The following is a 24,798-nucleotide window of genomic DNA, read 5'->3' on the forward strand; positions in this document are numbered from 1 at the left end:
ATATATATTTAACACTTGATAAAAGGAAAAAATGGCGCACCAAAACGGAATTTTGGAAAGTAAAAGGATGCGTATTTGAAAATGGGCCCAGAACGGTCAAAATCTCACCGCTTGGATCCACCTCATTTTGTCTCATTGCTTGACATCATCATCTAAGCATTCAAAAGCAATAAAAATAATGTTACAATGTGGGCACCCCCACAGTAACCCTCTTCCATCATTGGTTGCTCCTCGGCATGCATATCCATTTACTCTTCGGGTGGTCATTTAAACCGCAAAAATCAAACCGTTTCTAAAAATCGAACCAAATCGAATACTTAATACAACCGAAAAATTCGATTCGGTTCGGTTTCACTTTCAAAAATCGAATTTGAAATCGAACCGAACCGTTTTTAACTAATATATATATATATTTATTTATTTATATATTTTAAAAAAAAGAGTAAAACCGAATTTAAAACCGAACTGAACCACATATATGCGGTTCGGTTTGACCACCGAACCGTTTCCACCCCTACCCACATGAGACTTGAGACCATTTTTAATCTATTAATATAATCCGCTCTTCCCTAATATACGTTTTCTAAAATTTTTAGAGTAATATTATAGTTAATTATAGGTTATAACGATTGTTGTTACTATCAACAACTCCAAACATGGAGTGAGTTATAATAGCTCACTCCACCCACTTCAAATTGGCTACCAAACGCCCTCTTAGAAATTATGGTTGGATGGTTGAATTATAATTTGGAGCAATTACAAGAGGTATCACTTTTAGAGCTAATAATTAAGTGTATAGCAATATTTTTAAATAATTACAAATATAACAAAATTTATCCATGATAGACTCCGTGAGTTGAATCTAGATTTTGTTACATTTGCAAATTAATTTGATATCTAAATACTCTATATCATGCTAGTTATACTTCTAGAAAGTACTCCTGAACTTTATATTTTGTTTAAAAAATACCTCTATGTTTTCAAAATTTTCAATTATATTATTGAACTTAAAAATAAAAAATAAAAAATACTCCTACCATTAATTTTGAATGATGATCATTAATGCTTTGTTTTAAAAAGACCATTTAACTTATAAGAATTCATTAATACTCTCAAACTTTTACAAAAGTTCAAAAATACCCTCGCCATATATAAACAAAGTGTAGATGCCTAAAATTATAGTGTTTGATTAATTATAATTTATCCCCTCATTTTAATATAATGTTGAAGTACAGTCACCACGTCTACATGAAAACTACATGTAAAGTTTTTTCCTTTTTTAAATTACCCTCACATCCTCTAAGTTGTTTCTCGAATCCAAGTGCATAGACTAATTAGTTTTAAGATTTATTGAAAATGCATAAATTAAAATAGAACCGAATGTGCATTCAACAAAATAGTATTTTAAGCTAATTATAAACGAAAAGTGAAATTTCCTCATTTATTAAATTAAAATCATTTGGCTTAATTTTAATTAGTTTTCAAGAAAAAGAGTACATTAACTTATTCTAACCTAATATCTCAATTGTTTATTAGTGAATAGATCAATGAAATTGAGCACTATGGCGCCTACTTTCTCAAGATTGTTTATTACTTTCAAACCACGTGATCATAATTTTCTAATTAGGACAAATAGTATATTATTACTCAAAATCGAACAAATTATTTTTCTTCATTCTGACACTTCAAAAACAATAATGTTTGCAAATTGCAAATAAACAATCATACACCCTTGTGCTTCAATGGAAACACCCCAACATTCATATCTAACACCATAATGCCTAAATATTTCAATAATAAATCTCGAAAAATAGCCTCGACGCATTATGTTATACTAACCTCGTCGAATAATTTCTCGAACAAACGTGTATTTTCCCCCCTCTACTCTCTCGTTCTTTGAATCCCGGTCCATCTCGCAAAATCCACCCACCTGGAAAAAGAAAAAAGTTCACAAAAGTTTTAAAGAGAAACCAGGAATTTGAAAAGAATGCAACATGGTTCTGAGGGGTTTAAGGTTCATGAAGAAATCTCACATCAATGATCCCAAGAAAGTGTTGCCAGTTCGAACTACAAAACAGATTGCACTCAATGCCAACTTGTATTTGTGCAGCAAAGGCTCTAGCATTCTTTGCTCTATTACTCCCGCAAGTATTTGGTATCTAAACAAAACAGAGAATTATTTTTCATCATTAAAGAGTTCATTGTTACCATGAAAATGATCCACGTTAGAGGATGGACATTGGAGGGGTAAAATGATAATTTCGCACGAGTAACGAGTTTGAGAAACTTATGTGGGTATTATGTCACTTCATTCCTGTGAAACTCTTTAAACATAAAGTGTTAAGAAAAGAAAGCCTCGAATTAAAAAATCTAAATGAGGGGGATTTGGGATTGGGGATGGGGTTGGGGATACTCCTTCCCTTCCTTGCCCTTGAGTGGAGACTCCCACTATCCCTAATCAAATTGGGGATTCTTCGATCCAGCAAATTTTTTGCCTACTCTACTTAAAAGTGAAACCTCCTTGAGATCAATCAAACATAAATCCACTAAACTAAGCTGTTGCATAATTCCATCTCATACTCCCTCTATTAATAACTAATTCCTGGGCTAAAAACAAATATGCCCTAACTATCCTAATAATATTTCTTACCACCCCATTGACTTTCCTATTTGTTATCTCCCAACATCCTAACCTTACCACAATGGCCACACATAAAGGCAAATTTAGGTTGTTCTATTACGTTAAGCATTTAAGTTGGAGATACGGTAAAGGTTGTAAGTTCAAATTATTGCTACAGTTTTTCCTCCCTCATTTTATCTTAATACTCTTACAAGTGTGTTGTAACTCATTAAGCAGTGTAACTTTCGAGCTGACCCATGAGAGGGAGAATTGAAAACATATCAAAAAGACGAAAAAATTTTCTTTTTACTTTTCAAAACGACTTGAATTTTGAAAACACTTGTAAAAAATATAGCAATAAAACAAAGAAATTAATAGGTGGAAGTGATGTTTGTAAGCTAAATTTTTAAAAACAAAAATCGAGATCTTAACCATATTGTGGTCTGATAATAGGGTCTAACACATGATAATAAGGAATAACAACTCTTTGATACAAAGATTGAATATGTATGATCACTGAGCAGACACTTTATACAAGAAATAAAGTGCAATAACCATTGTGTAAAAGGAACGAATATCACACATTGAAGTGAAGAAGTGCAGTACCTTAGGTTGCTAGAAACCGACATGTAAACTCCATAGCCAATACTTGTTGCCAGTACAGGCACATCCTCTGCTTCCATGGCATATGATTTGTCAAAGAACTTCCTTATATTTATCAAGGTGTTCGTTATACCTGTACCCGCCTGAAAAAAGAGTCCATAAGGCCTAAGTTTCCATTCCATCTATACATCAACAAGTCGAGCAATGTTTTCAATATCGAAGAAACACCATGTAACTTCATTTGATTTCTTCTGAACTTACAAACTATTTCATTACTATTTCTTTAATAGATGCACAAAGTTCAGAAGAAGTGCAAAAACAACAACAATTGTGTGCATATCACCTAAAAGTACAGGTACTGACATCGAAATCTCCTACTATACTGTTAGAAACCATAAATTTGTACGTGATCCAAAGTTTTGTCATCAAAATTCCAAATGAAAGTATTGGGTATGTTTAAGAGGCAAGAGAATTGCTTAAAGCAAGCCAAAAGCATAACTAGCAGAAAAGGACCTGGCTTACCAGATATGCACTTATAAGTAACTTCATTACTGTTGCATTTTTAGAGACGAAGTTCAGAACAGGTACAAAGCCAACACTGATCATATGAATGCGGTATAAAACTATAGGTATTGATCCCAAGTACAAAACTTTCCAATACCAAATTCAATTGAACCATTTGTTAAATCACCAATTATCCCAAAAGCTTAAACTGACGGGTGAAGACAAATATTATATCATATCATCTAACACTCTCTCACTTGTGAGCTCGAAATAGAAGAAGACCCAACAAGTGAAAATCAATATTAATGGAGAGGAAATGACATTGCAGAAATTTGAACACAGGACCTCCAGACCACCTGCTATGATACATGTTAAATCATTGATGGACCCAAAAGCTTAAATTGATAGGTAAAGACAAATTTAATATCATATCATCTTAATTTAATATCATATCATCTAATACTCCTTTTACTTATGGGCTTGAAATACATCGAAGATCCAACGAGTAAAAATAAATATTAATTAGAGAGCAAATAACATTATTGGGTTTTAACACTGGACTGTTTGTTCTAGCACCATATGAAATCACCAATTGACTCAAAAGTTTAAACTAATGGGTGAAAACAAATTTAATATCATATCATCCAAAGAGTTTGGACCAGCGAGATTCCAAATGTTCCCACAGAGCATAATTGCTTAAATCAAGCCAAAGGTAGAAAAAAGCGGGGAAACAACTGGCTTACCACAGATGCACTACTCCCTACAGCAAATAGCTTAGCCCCATTACGCTGCAAATGAACAAATGAAATCACGTTAAGTTAAGTAAACATTCAAATTGCTCAATAAATTCAGCTCAAACACACACCACATACCACCACAGCACCAACTCTCTGAAGAAACGAAAATGAGGTACCCGCCAAAGCCACCTGAAAACGAGAATTTTCATTTGGGAATTTTATTGAACACCTGGTGTTCATCTCAAAATCTAAAAAGTTTTGACATGGGTGCTCATATACAAGTGAAAAATTTGCAATGTTTATTTGGGTTTCAGGGGAAAGTTACCTGAAAGGCATTTTCAGGGCAGCCATAGAAGAACTTGGTGAGAGGTCCAGCACTGATTGCTAGAGGAGGTTTGAGAGAGACGGTGGGAGCTGGAAGCCAAACAAGCATGAAATCTGCTATAATGGCCATTATCTGTATTTCATTCAAGAACGATAATAATAATATAACAAAACTCAAACCTCATTCTATTTTAAAGAAACAAACGATTATAATTAGTTAAGGTTTGAAACGAGCATAGTTCAACTGACGTAATTTACTTATATAACTGCGATAAAAATTTATAATGGTCTATCGTTCATTGATAGATATATATCGTAGTCTATTACGATTTATTATTGATAGAGAGTGATATTTTGTTATACTTAAAAATATTTTAAAAATTTTTATCATTTAAAACAAATATCCAAAAAATTAAAGACTAAAATTAGAACCTGTTAGAACTTTTTAATTTTTCCCCCCCTTAAATGTATCAATTAAATGCTAAACTTTCATGTCGTTAATTTGTGGTGACACTTAAAGTCCGACATTGATTAATTACTATTTTCACAATTCTATTTAAAACCTGCGCATGAAATCACTCTGTCCTATTATTCTACCAAAATGACGAGAGAAAAAAAACGTAATTTAATTCTTCCTAAAGAAATATATAGGAAGATAAGAAGATGAAAAACCATTTATTTCAATATTTTTTCTCTAATCTTACGTTAAATTTAAACAACTTATTAGATGCGAAATTAATAATTCATGGACTTATTCTACACTTTTGAAAGTTTAGAAATAAATTTGCTATAGAATTCAAATATTTATTTAAGAAAGATGAAAACATAGTAATTAGATTGAGAGAAAACAAACATAAATTTTAAAAATTAAAAAAAATGTTGATCTTGTATGATTTTTAAAAATTAAACTTATAAACACTATTTCTGCTAATAAGTTTCTTTATTCTTTTATTCACTTTCCACTGATATTGTAGAAAACTAAACCAATTTTTAGAATCAAAGAGTAGTTTTTACATTTTTATTTTTGTTTTTAAAATTTGACTAAAAATTCGAGTGTTTTAAAAAAAAAAAAAAGTGAAAAAACATATTATAGAATTTAGGAAAAAATAAGTCATTTAAAAAATAGTAAACTAGAAACAAAATGGATTCTTGTGTTTTTTGTTTTCTTGGTTTTATTTTTTGCTACAACTTGTTTTTAAAGAATTATATGTATATCTTTAAGTTCCAAATTTTAATTTAAACCACTTCCTAAAATCAAAGGCCTCCTCTCCCTAAAACCGTAGATTTTTTTTTTTTTTTGTTCAGTACAAACTTTTTTTTTTTTTTTTTTAATGTTCTCTTTGATTGTGTTTATTTTTTCCCAAGTGTTGCGAATTCTTTTCGGGTTATTTGATAGTGAAAATATAATTAATTTGAAAACAATGAATTGTATTTCATATTTTTATACGTATGTTTGGGAAGCATTTTAAAAATTAGATTTTAAGTTTAATTATTTGAAAATGGATTCGATAATATATTTATAAACCATAGAACTAGGTGTAGTTATCCACCAAATATTAAGTGAATATAAACTATCAATTATTAATTTATTAGTATGTTTAAATTTTGTAGGATTGTTATTGCGTAATATTGTATAATTTATAATATATTCTAGGTTACATATTTTAATTTTAAAAATATGAATTGAGTTTAAAACATGAAATAACATATTTATTAACCTTTTTCTCCTTTTTTTAAAAAAATATAATTCTTCATTTTGAAATATCAAATTCAAAATATGGATACACTAAAAATATTAAAAATTTATTGTGAGAATTTGCATTATTTGAATCACATAATTTAAAAACAGTTTTAAAAAACAAAATCTAGATTGTTTACTAAATACATTATACTCAATTTAGATCGTTTGTCAAACATGTCTTGATCTTATGATACCATTCCAATCAAATAGTTGAATTATTAGGTTGTGAGGTATGAAAAATAAGTGTTTTAAGTTTGTTGTGAAAATTGTGACCTACCATGAAATTTGTAATCGTGACGACATAGTTAGCGCTCTTCATTGGAAATATCATGTAGACATTTTTGCACTCCAGCTCTTCATCGACAATGAAGATGAGAAATTTGCGGCGTTGTGGAGAGATATGAATGTTGGCGGGAACGTGACTAGGGTGATAGTCGATTCGATTTTATCGATTTTTTTTTTTTCATAATAATTGATTTTTTTTTTTCTAAACGACAAATATACATACACTATAATCATTAAAATATTAGAAGATAGTTTATTTTTAAGGATATATATATACCATTGGATCTGTTTGGTTTTGATTGGTTTTTCTAATAAAAAAACGAATCTGAACTACTAGTGTTTGGTTTTCTCCAAATACAAAACAATAATATGTCCAATTTTACATTAAAAAATAAAACCAAATTATTGGATTGATTTGATTTTTGGGCATTTTGGTTTTTTTGTTGTACTCCTAACTTGCATGATATACCATATGTTTGCACTTTTATATTTATCAATAGTTTCACACCTTTTTTTTTTTTTAAAGAAAAATAAGTTCACATTTTTTTTTCAACATATACCATATGATACTTTTGCAATATACATATAGCCTTTCAAGCTTCAGAGGTGTAATTTTGAAATGATTTTATTTACGTATATAAAAATAAGATATTTTTAATTTACAGTAATTTTTTAGATAGAATTTTAATTATTTTTTATCTCATTTATTCATCAATTAGTTTCATCTTTAATCTAAATAATTGTGTGATATATTTTTCTTGTTTGTTATATCGTATCTATTTCAAACGAGTATATAACACCCAAACTTGCTATCAAATAATTATGGTCTAATTAGGTTATGTTTGATAAAACGAATTATTTAGGCTCATTTGATAATCATTTGGTTTTTTGAAAATTAAACCCATTTTATGTATATTTCTTAGAACGTTTTGCATATTTATTGAATTGTTAGCTAAATTCCAAAATAAAAAACAGTTTTTGAAAGCTACTTTTTTTAGTTATCAAAATTTAGCTTGATTTTTTAAATCATTGTTGAAAAGTAGATAATAAAAGAAGAAATTTGAAAGTAGAAGTAATGTTCATACACTTAATTTTTAAAAATAAAAAATAAAATGATTAACCAACCGAGCTATTAATCAATCAAAATTTAATTTTGAATTTAGTCTGAAATGCAAAAATGGATACCGACGTGTTTTCAACTTTTCTAAAAATCTACCTTCTACAAACCTCAAATTTATCCTTCCATATTTATATATTTGTTTTCAAATGTATTCTCTCATAAAATTTTGATTGATTCAATTTTTCTTAATTATTATTTTCCTAAACGTTTATTTTATAATTTAGATTAAACAAAATTAGATGCAATTTACATCACGTAAAACTTTAAATAATTGTTCTATAGAAATTAAAAATTAAATATTGATCCAAATACAAATGATATAATAAGACTATCTACTTTCATCTTTATAATTAAATCACACCAATTTAATATTTGGATACCAGACTCCACATTTAGTTTTTTGAATTTAATTTGAAATTTACTGCTATTTTACTTCATTCTATTGTCATCATATGTTTTAAAAGTTATTGTAATTTCAAAAAGACTTCATATATTCTAGTGAAGAATGAATAATATAAGTTAAAAGCATTGTTTAAAAGAAAAGAAAGTTAGAAGTAAGCAAATCTGATCATAACTTTTTTTTAAAAATAAAAAATCAATTATAAAAAGGCCTAAAATTTAGGAGGCATACATGATATTATTTATATAGAAGATTAACTCGGATTGTTATCAATCGAAAGATATCGTTAAAATTATTTTCATAATTGAATTTTTTGCTCAATCATAATAGTGTTGTAAATGATATCACGTTTGTCTTCTTTATCCACTAGGTATCATGTCTGTTTTTATCTTATTTTTAAAAAAACTCTTCAAAAGTTTATTCTTTTGAACAAATTTCAAATTTCAAATGGGGTAATCATTTAAATAGAAGAATTGTTAGAAATATTTTCAAACATAGTAAAATGTATTTATCTGATAGATGCAATGACATTTTGCTATATTTATAAATAAATTGACTCATTTTCTATATTTGAAAATAACATTTTCAAATGTAAACTAAAACTTTTCAAGCTAAAGGCCTAAAACAAACGTTATTAAATATATTATCAAATATAATTAAAAGAGTTCAACTATTTTATAAAATTTACCCAATGTTAAAAATTCCCTTGATTACTTGAACTATGGGTTGAGTTTCAACTATATCCTCTATCTTTGAAATTTTTATTTTAATCTTTCGAAATTTGAAATTTGTTTCAAAACAACATTTTTAGGCTTTTGTCGTTAAATTCATAAACAAAAAAGGTATGTATTTATTTGTGTGAACAAATCTAAATACATACATTTTATAAAAGTAAAGATATACATACACATTTGAATACTATACTTTTTATCGTCTTTCTCATTTCAACCTCATGGTCACAGATTTATGTTCTTTCGTTTATGCTATGTACTAAACATATTTATATTTGTTCATGAATTTTGATGACGAAAACTTCCAAGATTCATTTGGAAAAAAGAACTTCAAACTAGTTGAAATAAAACTTTTCAAATTTTGGAGTTTAACCAAAATCAACCCATTCAAAAGTATTGTCAAATCGTTTAATTAATATACGAGTGTATTAGTAATCATAAGATCTGTAATTCGAATTCTTCGTCCCAATTGTACTTTGAAAAAAAAAACTATTTAAGATTTTTTTTTATTTAAAAATTTGACCTTTTACCCAAAACAAAAACGTGATCGTAGAAATCCTTTAAAATGAAAAAGTTTGAAGGTTTAAATGAGAGCACATACCACGTCAGCACAAACAAAATCCAGCTCCTTGCTAAAGTTTTCCTTGCGCTTCTCCAACTCAGCAGCAGTCTTAAAAAATATATATATTATATTAGTTTTGAAATATTATAAATTTTGTAATGTTTCAATTTTTCGAAGTTTTAAATATATATTTTTTTTCTTTTACGATAAGTTTGAAGTAGTTTTAAAAAAAACGAATGCTTCTTCGAAATACTTTTTTTAATAAAAAGATCCATAAAATTCAATCAAAATCTAGTGGAAAAAAAAGCTGCAAAAGCAATTCGACAACCGCATATTAAAAAAAAAAAAAAAAAAAAAAAAAAAAAAAAAAAAAAACACTGATTTTTTTTTTTTAAGGAGCACTATATCTCGTCCAATAAAAAAAATACTTATAATTAGCCACAAATCACAAAAGATAAAAATAAAAATCTAATTGTAGTGCAGATATTGTTTGGATATTTAATAAAATTTAGAATTATGAAGCTAAGAATTTAAGGATAATGTTTTCTAATTAAGTCAAGTACATAAAATATAATTTTTCTGTAATTTTTTCATCTATATATTTTAGTTCATTGAATTAAAAAACATGCTTTCATTTCAATACATAAATTACATTTTGATGTTACATTACTTTTTATTAATGTATTTAATTACAACACTAAAAAATATATGGTTGATTTTTTTTATACTTGGTTAAAATTGATTAATTTTTAATAAAGTTAATTCAATACTAATTGACATGCATTTCCTTCCTTAAAATTAGAAGTTCAATTCTTAGTAGTATTAATGATAAAAAACAAAAATTAAACTTATAATAATTTATCTTGCACCTCATTTAAAAAAAAAAAAAAAATTTTAAATAAAAAAGTTATATCCTAATTGTTTTCACATTTATTGATGGTAATGATGTAGTTAATAATAATTTTGGTTTAGTTACAATTTTAGCTATTAGTATTTGAATTTTCCATTCAACTTTCAAAGTCTCTTAATTTAAAAAATACCTAATAGGTAGAAATAATGATAATAATAATATAAATAAATAATAATAATAAAAAAAGATAAAGATAAAATTAATTTTAATTTTCTTAAAAAAAGTTATATTTAACTTTTAATTTTATGTATATTTGGTCTCTAAACTTTAAAAGATGTCTAATAGATTATTGAATTTTCGATTTTGAATCTAATAAGTTGTTAACATATTCAAATTTAAAATTAATAGATTTAATGAATAGAAAATTGAATTTTATGTATAATAACATTCTAAAGTTCCAATTTTGCACCTCGAACATTTATGAAATTTTAACATATATTGTGCTTGTCATATATCTATTAGATATAAAATTGAAACTTTAGAGACCAATTGGTCACAAAATTGAGAGTTTGAAAACATACTCGACAAGTTTTAAAATCCAACAATTTATTGAACATAAAATTAAAAATTTAGAGACCTACATATTTTTGCAACTTAGAGACCAAATAAACATAAATTTAAAATTTTGTGAACTAAACTTGTTATCTAGCATAGTTCTAGAAGTTCCAATTTTGTCTATTCAATTCAATTTCTACAATTTTAGAAATTTTAATTTAGTTCTTATATTTGGTCTCACATCTTTCATTATCATATTAAATAAGTGTTACATATGTTGTTTTCTTCCTATGATAATTATGAACTTACGATTCATAATCATTTAAAATCCATATGTATGTACTCAACTGGCGTAATATATGTACTATTTAAGAAATTATATTTCAAATCCTCCACTATATATATTATTTAGGAGTGAGCATAAAGATACCAAAAACTAATCTGACCGATTGAAACCAACTGAATTGAGGTTGGTCGATTTTCGGTTTTTATATAAAAGTTTTTGAGAAAGCCGACCGATCGAGATATATAAATATTTTTTTTCTAAAAAATAAGTATACAAACAAGTCCGCTATCATCATCTCAAGCCCAAGCCTATTGCATTAATATTGATTTATTATTTTCTTTTTTATGTAGCCTAAATTCCAAGCTCATTATATGATTGATTTAAATTTTTTTCCTAAAAGAATAATTAATTTAAAATTTGAAAGCGACAAATTATGTTAACCTAATAACAACAGTCCATTTCTTTCATTTTTCATTCATTTTGGTTTTGCTTGCAAAAAAAAAAAAAAAAAAAAAAAAAAACCGACACTAATCGACCGATGCACACCTACTGTCGATCGGATTTCATGCCTTTTTTTTTTATCGATTTTCGGTACTAATTTTCTCTAAAATCGACACCAACGGACGGATGAACATCTCTAATATTGTTGAACTTAAAAAAACAAACAAATAAATTCACAACCATTTAAAACTATTTTTTAAATCTCAAGAGCTAAAGATTATTCGGTGGTTTACTAAAATTACATAAATGAAATTAAATATTTTTGTAAAGTTAAGAGAGTAAATTCAAAGCAGAAGAACAAGATTGAAATTTTGTAATTTTTGAAAAAATGATAATTTATCAATATTTAGAAAGTAAAAGGTGAGTGAAGGTATTAAAAAGAAGAGAAGAGATAAAGACCTTTGTGAAAATTCCAACGCCACATTCCATGGCGACCTTAGCCAAGAACAAGTCGTCCGCCAGAAGCCGTTCTTTAAATCCGCCGAATTGCATCAGCCACCGGCACACCGCCGATTTCTCCAAATCCAAAAACCTCTCCACGATCACCGCCGGCACTCTCCCCGCCGCAATCGCCGCTGCCAGATCCTTCGGCAGGCTCTCCGTCGACCTCCCGGCCTCCAGCAGCACCACAATCGCCTCCGATCTGTTCTTCTCCCGGTCCTCCTCCTCCTCCTCATCGCCTTCTCCGCGTCCGTCGCCGCCACCGACACCGCCGCCTCCGCCATGGCCTCCGGGGGGAATTCCGTCGGATGAGGCGAATGCGACAGAGATGCGGCGGGCGCGAGGGGGAGAGATTGCGGCGAAAGAGAGGGAGTGGTGGAGGCGGAGAGACGGAGCGGAGGTGAGAATGTAAGTGAAATTGTGGGGAGGTGAGCGGCGGAGAAACGGCGGCGGGGTGGAGAGATTAGTGAAAGTTCGGATCGCCATTATTTCTGCCGGGAGAATCTTGAGAGAGAAAAAGTGAGATTGGGATATGGAAAGGGGTCCGTGTTTGTTGTGGCTGAGAAAATGCTGAAATAAACAGAGAGATTGATACTCACTCAAAAACGGACAATAGAACCATACTTAACTTTAATTCACACATAAATAGGTAAATAGTAAATTCTAACTAATCCGGTGGAAGTTATCTTTCTATTTAGAGTTTTAACGGCTTCTCGATTTCAACTATTTTTGTTGTAAACTTTCTTAATATCTTTCGTTTGTGTCAAATTTTAAAATGAAGAACAAAACTATCCATGATCTTACAATTTTGACATCCTCTCAGACTTGTTCTTTATTCTGAAACTAGAAAGACGCGTCTTTTCTGATTATATTCTTTCTCATCCGTGACGAGGAAATAAGAAGATTGACGATTTGGTTGTTTCTTTGATTCCTTCGTCAAAAAAATTTATAAATTCTAGTCCTTACATTTTCACTTCCTGTATAAAATAAAATAGTAGATGTGGGATAATTTTAAAAGATGGACTACCTTATTACCATGGAAGTAACTATGAACTTTGGCTTGAATGTTAGATTATTTAGAGTTAAGAATTTCTTTCTATTTTCAAAATATTTAATTTCATACCCAAGCTTTTAGGTTATTCTATTTAATTTTTTGAATTTTTAAAAATTTATATTAGTTTCTTAAAAACTAATAATTTTGACTCTTGTTAATTATATAATTTTTCCATCTAGTATTTGCTTGCTAGTTATGGCATAAAATGATGCTCAAATTAACACATTAATACATACTTGAAGCTAAGTCATTAATTTGCTATGTAAAAAATAAAGATGAATAATCAAATTTAAAATTTATGGATCAAAATAGAACAAGCATTCGAATACTAAAATAATCATTTTAAAATTTATATGCCTATTTTTGAAGAAAAAATTGTCTAAATATAATATGTTGTAATCCTTAATTAAAAAATGTTTGGGAGGATGAATTGAATTATAAAATATGAGGTTCTTTGGTCTACGGAGTGAGTGAGTTTGTGAGATTTAAATTTGTGCTTGTGTTTAGGAAGTTTGTATAGAGAAGGGTTTATTTTTTTTTTTTAATGTATAATGCTTTACAATTAGAGTTACATTTCAATAAAAAAAAAAAATCTCAATAACAACAATTTTGATCGCAAATTTTTCTGCTATTTTAATTATACTAAAAAGCCAATTTACTCATCTACCATTTAAACGCATATCAAAAAAATACTAAAAACATAAAATATAATTCTATTTTTCATTAAATTCGTAATTTCAAATTTTTATTTGCATATAACTAACCAAACACACCTTAAATTTCTTATGGTTAGTTCTTAAATGCCAAAACTTATTCTAAAGCTACAATCATGTTAGATGCTAAATTTGTAAATACATACTTTTGTTCACTCTAGTTTTTCTTTGTACAATACATAATTTCATTATTCTCGTTGACTTCATTTTACATTTAGTCCGTCTATAAAAAAAATATTTTCAAGTATTTAATTTTAAAAGTAAGTCATTTTAGAATAAATTGAAGTGTTCAACAACCACTCAAAATAACTTTTGAAGTATACTTTAAACAATTTTGATTAAAAGTGTTTAAATAAAAATGAGGTTTTTGAAAAACATGTTATTCCTTCCGTCAATCCAAATGGGCCCTTATATTCGTATGTTATTTAATTATATTTCTTAACATAAATATCATTTCAATCATTAGATACTAATTTCTATCGGAATACATCTCAAATTTACTGATATCTCTTTATATTATATATTGAGTTTATGGCAAATAGGAGTTCCCAATGACAAGAGTTTCGTAGCGACTTTCCTGCGATTTTTCCTAACCGTCGGCGAAATTGATGCTTGGTTTAATAGCTTGAAGAATTTCTTCCTTTGGGGTTTGAAGGGTTAGAAATGGTATATGTGCTTCCATTGGGTTATGATTGTACTTGTCTTTTATATTAAGGGGAATTTTTTGCTTAAGAAAAGAAGTGCTTTATATTGTTATGGTCAAATCTCACGATACTGAGTTATGTTTGGGATAACGACTATCCTAAAACTATGGTAACCACATCTTACTACAATAAATATTATTCTGTATTCTCCAATTAGATAAAGTCAACACTATTTCAAAATTTCCATTTGCTACATTATTTACTATTTTATATTCATCATTTTTTTATTCTTTACTACCGTATTTACTATTTCTTTCTCAAACTAAATAGTTTACACCTCAAACACATACTATTATAACCCAAACAAAAGTAATCCACACCCCAGACACAAACTATTATAACCCAACTATAATAATCTAGGACTATAATAATCAACTCCTTGCCGTAAATATCCCTTAAAGGAGTTGATCAAAGAAAAATTGGAACTAATCTAAAAATCTCTAACAAATTGGGTGGTGTGAGACCTTATATTTATTATTTATTATATCCAATCATCGACCCACATTTGAACACATTAGAAGTGAGCTCGCTTAGGCCTCATTTATCTTAGACGGGGATATAAACAATACAAATGCAATTAAGTTTAGTTTTGATGTTATATATTCATCATTTTAGATAGGTATGTTAAAACTTTTTGATAAGTTAGTTAACTTTGGATGTTATGTTCATGTTTGGATAAGTTTAGTGGTTTGTTTATATGATAAGTTTGTTTAGGTTATGCTATTATGTTTATACTTTGATAAATTTAGTGGTTTGTTTTAGTTGATGAGTTTAGTTTATTCATTTTCATGATGAGTTTGTTAGGCTTTATATTTGTTTTAACTTGAGAAGTTAGAATTCATTTTCATGACAAGTTTATTGATTTAAATTTTGTATTGTTATGTTCATACTTTGATAAGTTTTGTTGTATGTATTAATTTGATGAGTTTAGTTGTCAATTCATGATAAGTTTTGTTATGTTGTGTTTGTAAGTTCTTATAATTTTAATTATTTATTTTAATTTGGTTTATTTAGATTATATTTGGCAAGCTTTGAAGGTAATTGTAAAGGGATGCTGAATTATTTACTCAACTTGGATACCATGAGGCGGGTTTTGGAAAGTTTTAATATATATAAGTAGGAGAGATTCACAAATCCTCTAGATGTATAGAGCACGTAGAAAACCTTGAATCCAAATACATTACATATAAATAGATGCAAACATATTAGTAACATATCTTATATGATTATTATAGTTTGTGAGTTGTAATAGTCTGTGATTTGGGTACTGACTAAAGTAGTCTGGGTTATAATAATTTGTGTTTGAGGTGCATATCATTTTAATCTAAATTATAATAGTCTATGTTTAGGTTTTTACTATTTTTTTTTCTTAATTACATTTTTATACTTTGATCTAAGAAAGGAATTTTGTTACATTTTTTTGTGCTTCATTACTTGTAGCTATACTAAAACTACAACAAAGAAAAAAAATGTCAAAGTAGTTTGTGTTGTAATTGCATTTTTTTTATACTATTAATTTAAGAAAATAATTTGATTACATTTTTTGTACTTCATTTTTTATAACTATACTAAAACTATATAAAAAAGGTCAAAGTTGAAACTTTTTCAACTTTTTTTTGTAATTAATTTATTTTTACTTTAATTTAAGAAATGAATTTGATTACATTTTTTAATACGTCATTTTTTTTAACTATACTAAAGCTACAAAAGAAAAAAAGGGTCAAAGTGGAAACTTTTTCAATTTTTTTGTAATTAATTTATTTTTACTTTAATTTAAGAAATGAATTTGATTACATTTTTTCTAACTATACTAAAGCTAAAATTTAAAAAAAAAAAAAAAGAAGAAGAAGAAGAAGAAGAAGTTAAAGTTTGAAACTTTTTTAATTTTTGGTAAGTAATTTATTTTTTACTTTAATTTAAGAAATATGAATTTGATTACATTTTCTATAATTCATTTTTTAAAACTATGCTAAAGCTACAAAAATAGGGGTTAAAGTTGAAACTTTTTTTCAAATTACATTTTTGTATACTTCAATGGTTTGATAACATTTTTTATGGTTTGTTTTTTTTATAACTATACTATTTTTTTTACACCTTTTTTTTACTTTTATTTGTGATAGAAATTTGTACATTTTTTTATACTTCATTTTCTATAACTATACTAAAGCTAAAAAATGTCAAAGTTTATTTATTTATTTTTTACCACATTTTTTATACTTTGATTTAAGAAATGAATTTGATAATAATTTTTTAAATATATAACTATACTAAAGGTTAAAAAAAAAAGAGTAAAGTGGAAACTTTTTCAATATATTTTTAATTAGACTTTTCAAATTAAAAAAGGTGTTTGATTATATTTTTTATGCTCAATTTTTTTTTATAGTTAACTAAAAATATATCAAAGTTGATTTTTTTTTTATTGTTTGTAATTACATTTTTTATACTTTAATTTTAAAAAAGAATTTGATTACATACTTAGTTTTTTCTTTATAATTATACTAAAGCTACAAAAAAAAAGGTCAAAGTTGATTTTTTTTTTTTTTTTTTTTTGTATTTACGTTTTTGTCACCTTAATTTAAGAAATAATTATTTTGTAATTTATTGGTTCCTATTAATATTGGAGTGAAAATACAAAAATGTGAATATTCTATGTACTTGAATATACAAAAATCAAACAAAAATTATACAAGTGTCGAAAAATCAAATAAAAGTTATACAAGTGTTGATAACTTGTAAAAAATACAAGTTATTTTTGCTCCTAAGTTAGAACAATTAGTTTTTTTTTTTTATGATAAACTCTCCTCATTTTTAATAGAGACGCATGGATTTACTTAAACAATAGCAATTTCATGTAAAAGAAGTTTATCACTAAAAATCGCGTCGCTAACGCACTACTTTGCAGGATTTCAACGCAAGAACTGACAATAACGCATTACACAAGTGCCGTAGGAAACGTGCTAACACATGAGCCATGCGTCGGAGGAAATTCAATGCATAAAAGATTCATTGCTCCGGGCTGATTGTGTCACATCACCACTTGCAAGCATGGGCACTTGCAATAGATGGCGTCTGAAAAGCTTCCAGCAGTAGGCGGCGTCTGAAAAGCTTCTAGAGGTCAGGCGGCCAACCAGGACATGGAGTTTAATGCTGACCAGGGCATGGACTTAAATGCAGCCTATCCTCCAAGTGGACAAGACCAACGCCTATAAATACTTGAAGACCTTCCAGAATTAAGAGTTCAGACAATTAGAAGCTCAATACTCTCTGTAATTTTGTAGACTTAGTTTTAGTTTGTACAAGTTGTGCCGAGGTGTAAGACGATCAAAGGAGCTGAGAACCACCACCATCGCCGGCCAGGGAGTGGAGAAAGTTATTCTTGAGAAAGATACTCTGTCCTCGGCTCTTTAAAGTGATTGTACACAACAAGATTGAGTCAAAGAACTATAAGAGATTGTATTTTTTGGCTTGACTCAGTTTCTCTCTTAATATCATTTCCATTTCATTTTGATTGAATATAGCTCTTTGTAAAGACTTATTGATCCTTTATAAAATTCATATATTTGATAATCACTTTTGCTATTGTTTATCTTCTGCCTATGTTGAAAGCATTAGTACTTCATGCATAATTCTGTTCCAACGCCTAAACCAACTTGACAACTTGGTGAAAGCTTCTTTACTTAGTTGTTTGAAAGAATAGCTAAGCCGCATTAAGTAGAATGTCTAGTATAGCTAGAGATAGATTTACTGGTGTTTCTTGCATTCTAAGTTAGACGTATGCACCCTAGAGATAGGCGTGTATGTTATTCGCATTGAGAAGTGTTGAATGATGTCTAACGCATGAACAGAAAGATAAGCAACCCATCCCATTTCATCCACATTACATCAGTTGTGTGCAGCTATCTTTAGCCGGCACGTTCACCTACTTAAATTCCATTTTCACATGATCCTTCACTCTCCAATCAACTCTTTTGTATTGTCTTGCACATGCATGGCATGTTACTATAAATATTACATCTTTCACATTTATTTAGAAAAAAACCTCTTACTGCAAGTACAATGCATAATCTGTGTTAGTAAAACTGAATTCCTGTGATTGATCCTGGACTTGCCAAGAACCTAGATTAGATTTATACTTGGGTTTAATCTAGGAAAACTTGAACGTTATTATAAGGAGTTGTATGCCTTTTGTGCATAATACTAACGCCCCAACGCGTTGCATTCATTTAAACGCATCAAGGCAGAACGCAGCACTTAGACTTTATTCTTCCAATCTGTTTTACTTTATACACTCCTAAAGCATCTCACGATAGCAGCGACCAAGTTTTTTGCGCCGTTGTCGGGGAATTCAGCAACAAGAACTAACCAGAAATTCCGTTTGTATTTGTTGTAGGGACACTTAAATTAAGGGAAGTATTACAAGATATGCCTAGGTTTGTGAACGTGTATGAACAAGGAGAACACTCCTGAGTTCAGATACGACCCCGAGATTGAACGGACCTTCCGACGTAGGAATCGATCCAACCGTCGTTGAAGGTTGAGGCAAGAGTTATTCAGACAGCAAGAAAGGGAAAGAGCAATGGCGGAAGAACAACAAAATCAGTAACTGGCTTATGCTACACAGAACCCAATCTTGATGGCAAACAATAGCACGCATCCTATGAGAGAATACGCGTCCCCCGTGCTATATGATTTCTCTCAAGGAATCATATATTCAACGCCTGATGGAACCAGGTTTGAAATGAAATCTATTATGCTCCAAATGCTCCAGACTGTTGGACAATTTGGGGGTAACCGTGGCGAAGATCCCCATGCTCATATGAAGCGTTTCTTGGAAACGTTCAATTCCTTTATGATTCCTGAAATCACACCAGAGGCAATCAGGTTCTTCTTGTTTCCCTATTCTTTGTGAGACGATACAAAGCAATGGGTGAGTTCATTAGAGCCTGGGGAAATCACCACATGGGAAAAGTTGGTGGAAAAGTTTATGAAAAAATACTTCCCAGCTACCACCAACGCGAGGAGGCGTCGGGAAATCATGTACTTTGAACAGGAAGACACTGAGACCTTGAGCACTGCATGGGAGCGTTTCAAGGGCTTGGTTAAGAACTGCCCGAACCACGGACTACCTTTGATTATTCAGATGGAGACGTTTTATGGCGGACTAAACAAGGCATCACAGATGGCAGTAGACGCAACAGCAGCTGGAGGACTGATAGACAAATCCTATACTGAAGCTAAAGAAATATTAGACTGCATTGCCAAACATAACATGGAGTGGGTAGATGACACACACGATGGAAGAAATGACAGAAGAAGAAAATCTCAAAACATTAACTCTATTGATTCCAACGCAATAGCCACGCTCTTCGCTCAAGTGGCTACCATGACCAGCCTTCTACAGAACATAACGCTAGGTAACGCACCAAACCAGCAAGAGGTGAATCAAGTGGAGGTGTTTGGGCAACCCATGGTAACCTGTGTGGGATGTGGAGATTTTCACTCATTTGCTGAGTGTCCTCAAAACCGTCAGTCAGTATGTTTCATCAAGAATAACCCATTTTCTAATACTTATAACCCTGGATGGGGAAACCATCCGAATTTTTCTTGGACAAGAGGAAATCAGTAAAAGCATCACTCAGGCGCGAGCCATTAACAAAGGAGTGGACCGCCGCCTGTCTTTCAACAAACGCATCAACAGCCTTTCAATAGAGGTGACCACGCATCGAGTTCTGGAACTCCGCTGGAAAACCTATTGAAGGAATATATAGCCCAGAACGATGCAATGTTGAAAAGCTAGGCGTGGTCAATCAGAAACCTGGAAGTCTAGGTGGAGCAGATTGCAAGCGAATTGAAAAGCAGGCAGCCAGGCGTACTACCTAGCAATACAAAGACACCTGAGAGTAATAATGGGTAAGAGCAATGTCACGTAGTGATGTTGCGGAGTGGAAGAGCCCTTGTAGAAAGAAAGATGAATCCAAGAAACAATAGTCCTTTGAAAGAACGCATTACATGTTCAACGGATCAGGAAGAGAGAACGCTAGAAAATACAAGCCATTCGGAAACCAGCACGTCTAACGTGCGAAAGCTAAAGGTGCCTCTGAACGAACCATTCCCCAGGCGTCTGATGAAGAAGAATGATGAACATCAGTTCAAGCGCTTTCTCGAGCTCCTAAAGCAGCTGCACATCAACATTCCACTCATAGAAGCTTTGGAGCAGATGCCAACATACGTGAAGTTTTTTAAGGACATTTTGACGAAAAAGAGAAAAGTCAGTGAGAACGAAGTAATAGCACTAACGCAAGAATGCAACGCGTTGTAAGCAACAAGCTACCACAGAAGCAGAAGAACCTAGGGAGCTTCACAGTTCCTTGTTCAATTGAAGGATTAGATGTGGGTCATGCGTTGTGCAACCTAGGAGCGAGCATCAATCTCATACCCTTTTCAGTCTTTAAGAAATTGAGGATTGGCGAAGCACAACCTACTTCTGTCACCCTTCAACTCACTGACAGACAATTAAGTACCCGGAAGGAAAGATTGAAGATGTTTTGGTGAAGGTTTACAATCTCATATTCCCAGTAGACTTCATTATTCTGGATTATGAAGCAGATAGGGAGGTTCCAATCATCCTTGGATGCCCTTTCTTGGCTACTGGGAAAGTTCTGATTGACGTGCATAAGGTAAGCTAACCATGGGCGTGGATAATCGATGAAATTTAATGTGCTTAACACATTAAAATTCCCAAACAGTGATGATTGTCAGCTAAACAATATTGCATTGACTGAAGAAGAGACTCGAGTATGTGAAGTTCTCGCGTCGATTATGTGAAGTTCTCGTGTTGGAGGGAACCCTGAAGGAATCCGAGCCGCCAAGTCTGAGTGAGCAGCAGACAAAACCAACGCGTCCTTCACTCGAATAACCACCTGAACTCGAATTAAAACAGTTATACGGACATTTGAAATATGCTTTTCTTGGAACTAATAATACATTGCCTGTTATCATTTCCGTTAATCTCATAAAGCCCAATGAAGATTCACTCTGCAGATGTTGAAGAAACATAAACAAGCAATAGGGTAGACACTTGCAGATATTCGTGGAATAAGCCCATCCTATTGTATGCACAAAATTAGGCAGGAGGAAGGGAAGACGGGGTCAATTGAGCCCCAAAGAAGGCTTAACCCCATTATGAAAGAAGTGGTCAAAAAGGAGATTTTGAAATGGCTGGACACGAGAGTTATTTATCCGATATCCGATAGCAGTTGGGTAAGTCCAGTTCAATACATTCCTAAGAAAGGAGGAACAACCGTGATAGTAAACAGCAACAATGAACTCATTCCTTCAAGAACTGTCACAGGCTGGCGAATTTGTATGGATTATCGGAAAATCAATGCAGCAACTAAAAAGGACCACTTTCCTCTTTCTTTCATCGATCAGATGCTTGATAGACTTGCAGGTAAAGAGTTTTATTGTTTTCTCGATGGTTATTCTTGTTACAACCAGATTTTAATAGATCTGGAAGATCAAGAGAAGACCACGTTCACTTATCCCTGTAGCACTTTCGCATTCAGACGCATGCCCTTTGGGCTATGCAACGCACCAGGGACATATCAACGTTGTATGATGGTCATTTTCTCTGACTTCCTGGAGAAGACCGTGGAAGTCTTCATGGATGACTTTTCAGTCTTTGAAGACTCATTTCAGTCATGCCTGGATAACTTAGAAGTCGTCCTCGCTCGGTGCGAGGAAACAAATTTAGTACTGAATTGGGAAAAATGTCACTTCATGGTGACAGAAGGAATTGTTTTGGGGCATAAAGTATCCAAGGCTGGCTTGGAAGTGGATGGAGCCAATACTGATGTAATAGCAAAACTTTCACCACCAGCGAATGTCAAAACGCTAAGAAGTTTTCTAGGACATGTCGACTTCTATAGACGGTTCGTCAGAAGCTTTTCTCAGATTGCACGACCTCCAAGCGCATTATTGGAGGTGAACCGGCCCTATGTTTTTAACGAAGACTGCACTAACGTGTTCGAAACCTTGAAGTATGTGTTGACAATAGCCCTAGTGTTGATAGCACCGGACTGGACGCAGCATTTCATTCTTATGTGTGACGCGAGTAATGTCGTAGTGGGAACTATGTTAGGGCAAAAAAGGGGAAACTTGATACATCTCATCTCCTATGCATCCAAAATATTAAACGACTCTCAGGAACACTGTACAACTACTAAGAAAGAGATGTTGGCTGTAGTATTCGGTATTGAAAAATTTCGTTCTTACTTAGTTGGTGTACCACCATATACACCGACCACACAGCCATCAAGTTCCTAATGAGCAAGAAGGACACAAAGCCGAGACTGATAAGATGGGTTCTACTACTACAGGAATTTGACATTGTCATCCAAGACAGAAAGGGAACAGAAAATCAGGTGGTTGACCACATGTCCAGGCTTGAAAATCAAGAAATACAAGTCCAGGAAAATGACATCAAGGACGTATTCCTTGATGAGAGCCTGTTTAGAATTGAAGGCAGGGAACCTTGGTATGCTGATATAGTTAATTACTTGACCACCAAGTAGTCCCCTGAAAACTTCAATTCCCAGCAGAAGAAACAGCTAGTCCATGACAGTAAGTTTTATTTCTGGGATGAACCGTTTCTATACAAACAAGGCCCAGACTCTATACTGCATCGATGCGTCCCAAAGGAGGAGACACAATGCATCCTGGCCAAATGTCATAATTCTTCTTATGGTGGGCATTTTGGTGGGCAAAGGACCACGACGAAAGTCCTTCAATGCGGTTACTTTTGGCCCACCCTTTTTAAGGATGCACGAGAGTTTGTTCAAAATTGTGACCCTTGCCAATGCACAGGGAATATTTCTTCAAGGGACGCAATGCCTTTGAATAATATTCTTGAAGTGGAGTTGTTTGATGTCTGGGGCATGGATTTTATGGGTCCGTTCCCTTTGTCTTGTGGTCAGCAATATATCCTGTTGGTTGTAGACTATGTATCTAAGTAGGTAGAGGCAGTAGCCTGTGCCAGAAATGACGCGTCTACTGTATCTAAATTTCTTATCAGGAATATTTTCACATGCTATGGAACGCCGAGAGCTCTGATAAGCGATGAAGGTACACATTTTATCAATCGCATCGTTTCAAAATTACTTACAAAATATAATGTCAGGCACAAGATTGCTACCGCCTACCACCCTCAGACAAACGGTCAGGCAGAATTTCAAATCAAGAAATCAAATCAATTTTGGAAAAAGCCGTCGGCACAATGCGAAAAGATTGGGCGCAGAGGCTAGATGAAGCACTCTGGGCCTACAGGACTACATACAAAACGCCTATAGGTATGTCTCCTTACTCACTTGTATTTGGTAAAGCATGTCATCTTCCTGTAGAGTTGGAGCATAAGGCATTTTGGGCAGTAAAGAAGTTAAACATGAATCCAGATGCGGCGGGTGTTCAAAGCAAGCTTCAGCTCAACGAGCTCAAAGAATGGCGAATGAACGCATATGAAAACAACAAGATCTACAAGGAAAAGACAAAGCGTTGGCATGACCAATGCATCAGCAAGAAGGTACTTGTTGTTGGTTAGAAAGTTTATTGTTCAACTCACGCTTGTGTCTGTTTCCAGGGAAATTGAAATCTAGATGGTTCGGGCCCTTCATAATTAAAACGATCTTTCCCTACGGTACTGTGGAATTAATTCGAGAAGATGGCACTATGCGTTCAAAGTAAACGACTAAAGAGTTAGGCCATACTTTGAAGATGATGTGGAACGCCAAAAGTCATCTCTTGCACTACGCGAGACAAGTTGAAGCTCGCGTCGAGGCATCTCTGCGGTTGTAACGCACATCTTATAGGGACGCCTCTCTCAACCTTATTCTTTTGCATTCTGTATTTTAAGTTATGTTTGAATTTGATAGTTTAGTTATTTGAGGGTTTTAAGTTGATTGTTTTTCTTTTAAAAAAGTTGTGTATAATTAAAAAGGAAACATTTGACGCGTTTGACACAAGTCTAATGCAGGGGGTAGTTGAAGGGACGCGTCTCGAAAACACAAAACACT

The 24,798-nt window shown here is 31.6% G+C and overlaps 2 protein-coding genes across 2 annotated transcripts; one reads left to right on the forward strand and one right to left on the reverse strand.

The window, feature by feature from the left end:
- Positions 1-1,615: 1,615 nt before the first annotated feature.
- On the reverse strand, positions 1,616-12,911 carry LOC120092001 (protein RETICULATA-RELATED 4, chloroplastic-like). The gene is made up of 8 exons (XM_090307441.1): positions 12,219-12,911; positions 9,667-9,735; positions 4,790-4,921; positions 4,600-4,653; positions 4,471-4,515; positions 3,227-3,366; positions 2,034-2,159; positions 1,616-1,930 (listed from the first exon to the last, which is right to left on the reverse strand). Exons 1-8 carry the CDS (start codon positions 12,744-12,746, stop codon positions 1,882-1,884), a joined length of 1,143 nt encoding a protein of 380 aa, XP_090163567.1. The 5' UTR covers positions 12,747-12,911; the 3' UTR covers positions 1,616-1,881.
- Positions 12,912-19,364: 6,453 nt separating this feature from the next.
- Positions 19,365-20,357, forward strand: LOC150032686 (uncharacterized). The gene is made up of 2 exons (XM_090306984.1): positions 19,365-19,604; positions 19,653-20,357. Exons 1-2 carry the CDS (start codon positions 19,365-19,367, stop codon positions 20,355-20,357), a joined length of 945 nt encoding a protein of 314 aa, XP_090163110.1.
- The last annotated feature ends 4,441 nt before the right edge of the window (positions 20,358-24,798 follow it).

The sequence above is a fragment of the Benincasa hispida genome, chromosome 11 (assembly GCF_027475165.1).
Source record: "Benincasa hispida cultivar pf3 chromosome 11, pf3_genome.v1.1, whole genome shotgun sequence".
Classification (NCBI taxonomy): Eukaryota; Viridiplantae; Streptophyta; class Magnoliopsida; order Cucurbitales; family Cucurbitaceae; genus Benincasa; species Benincasa hispida.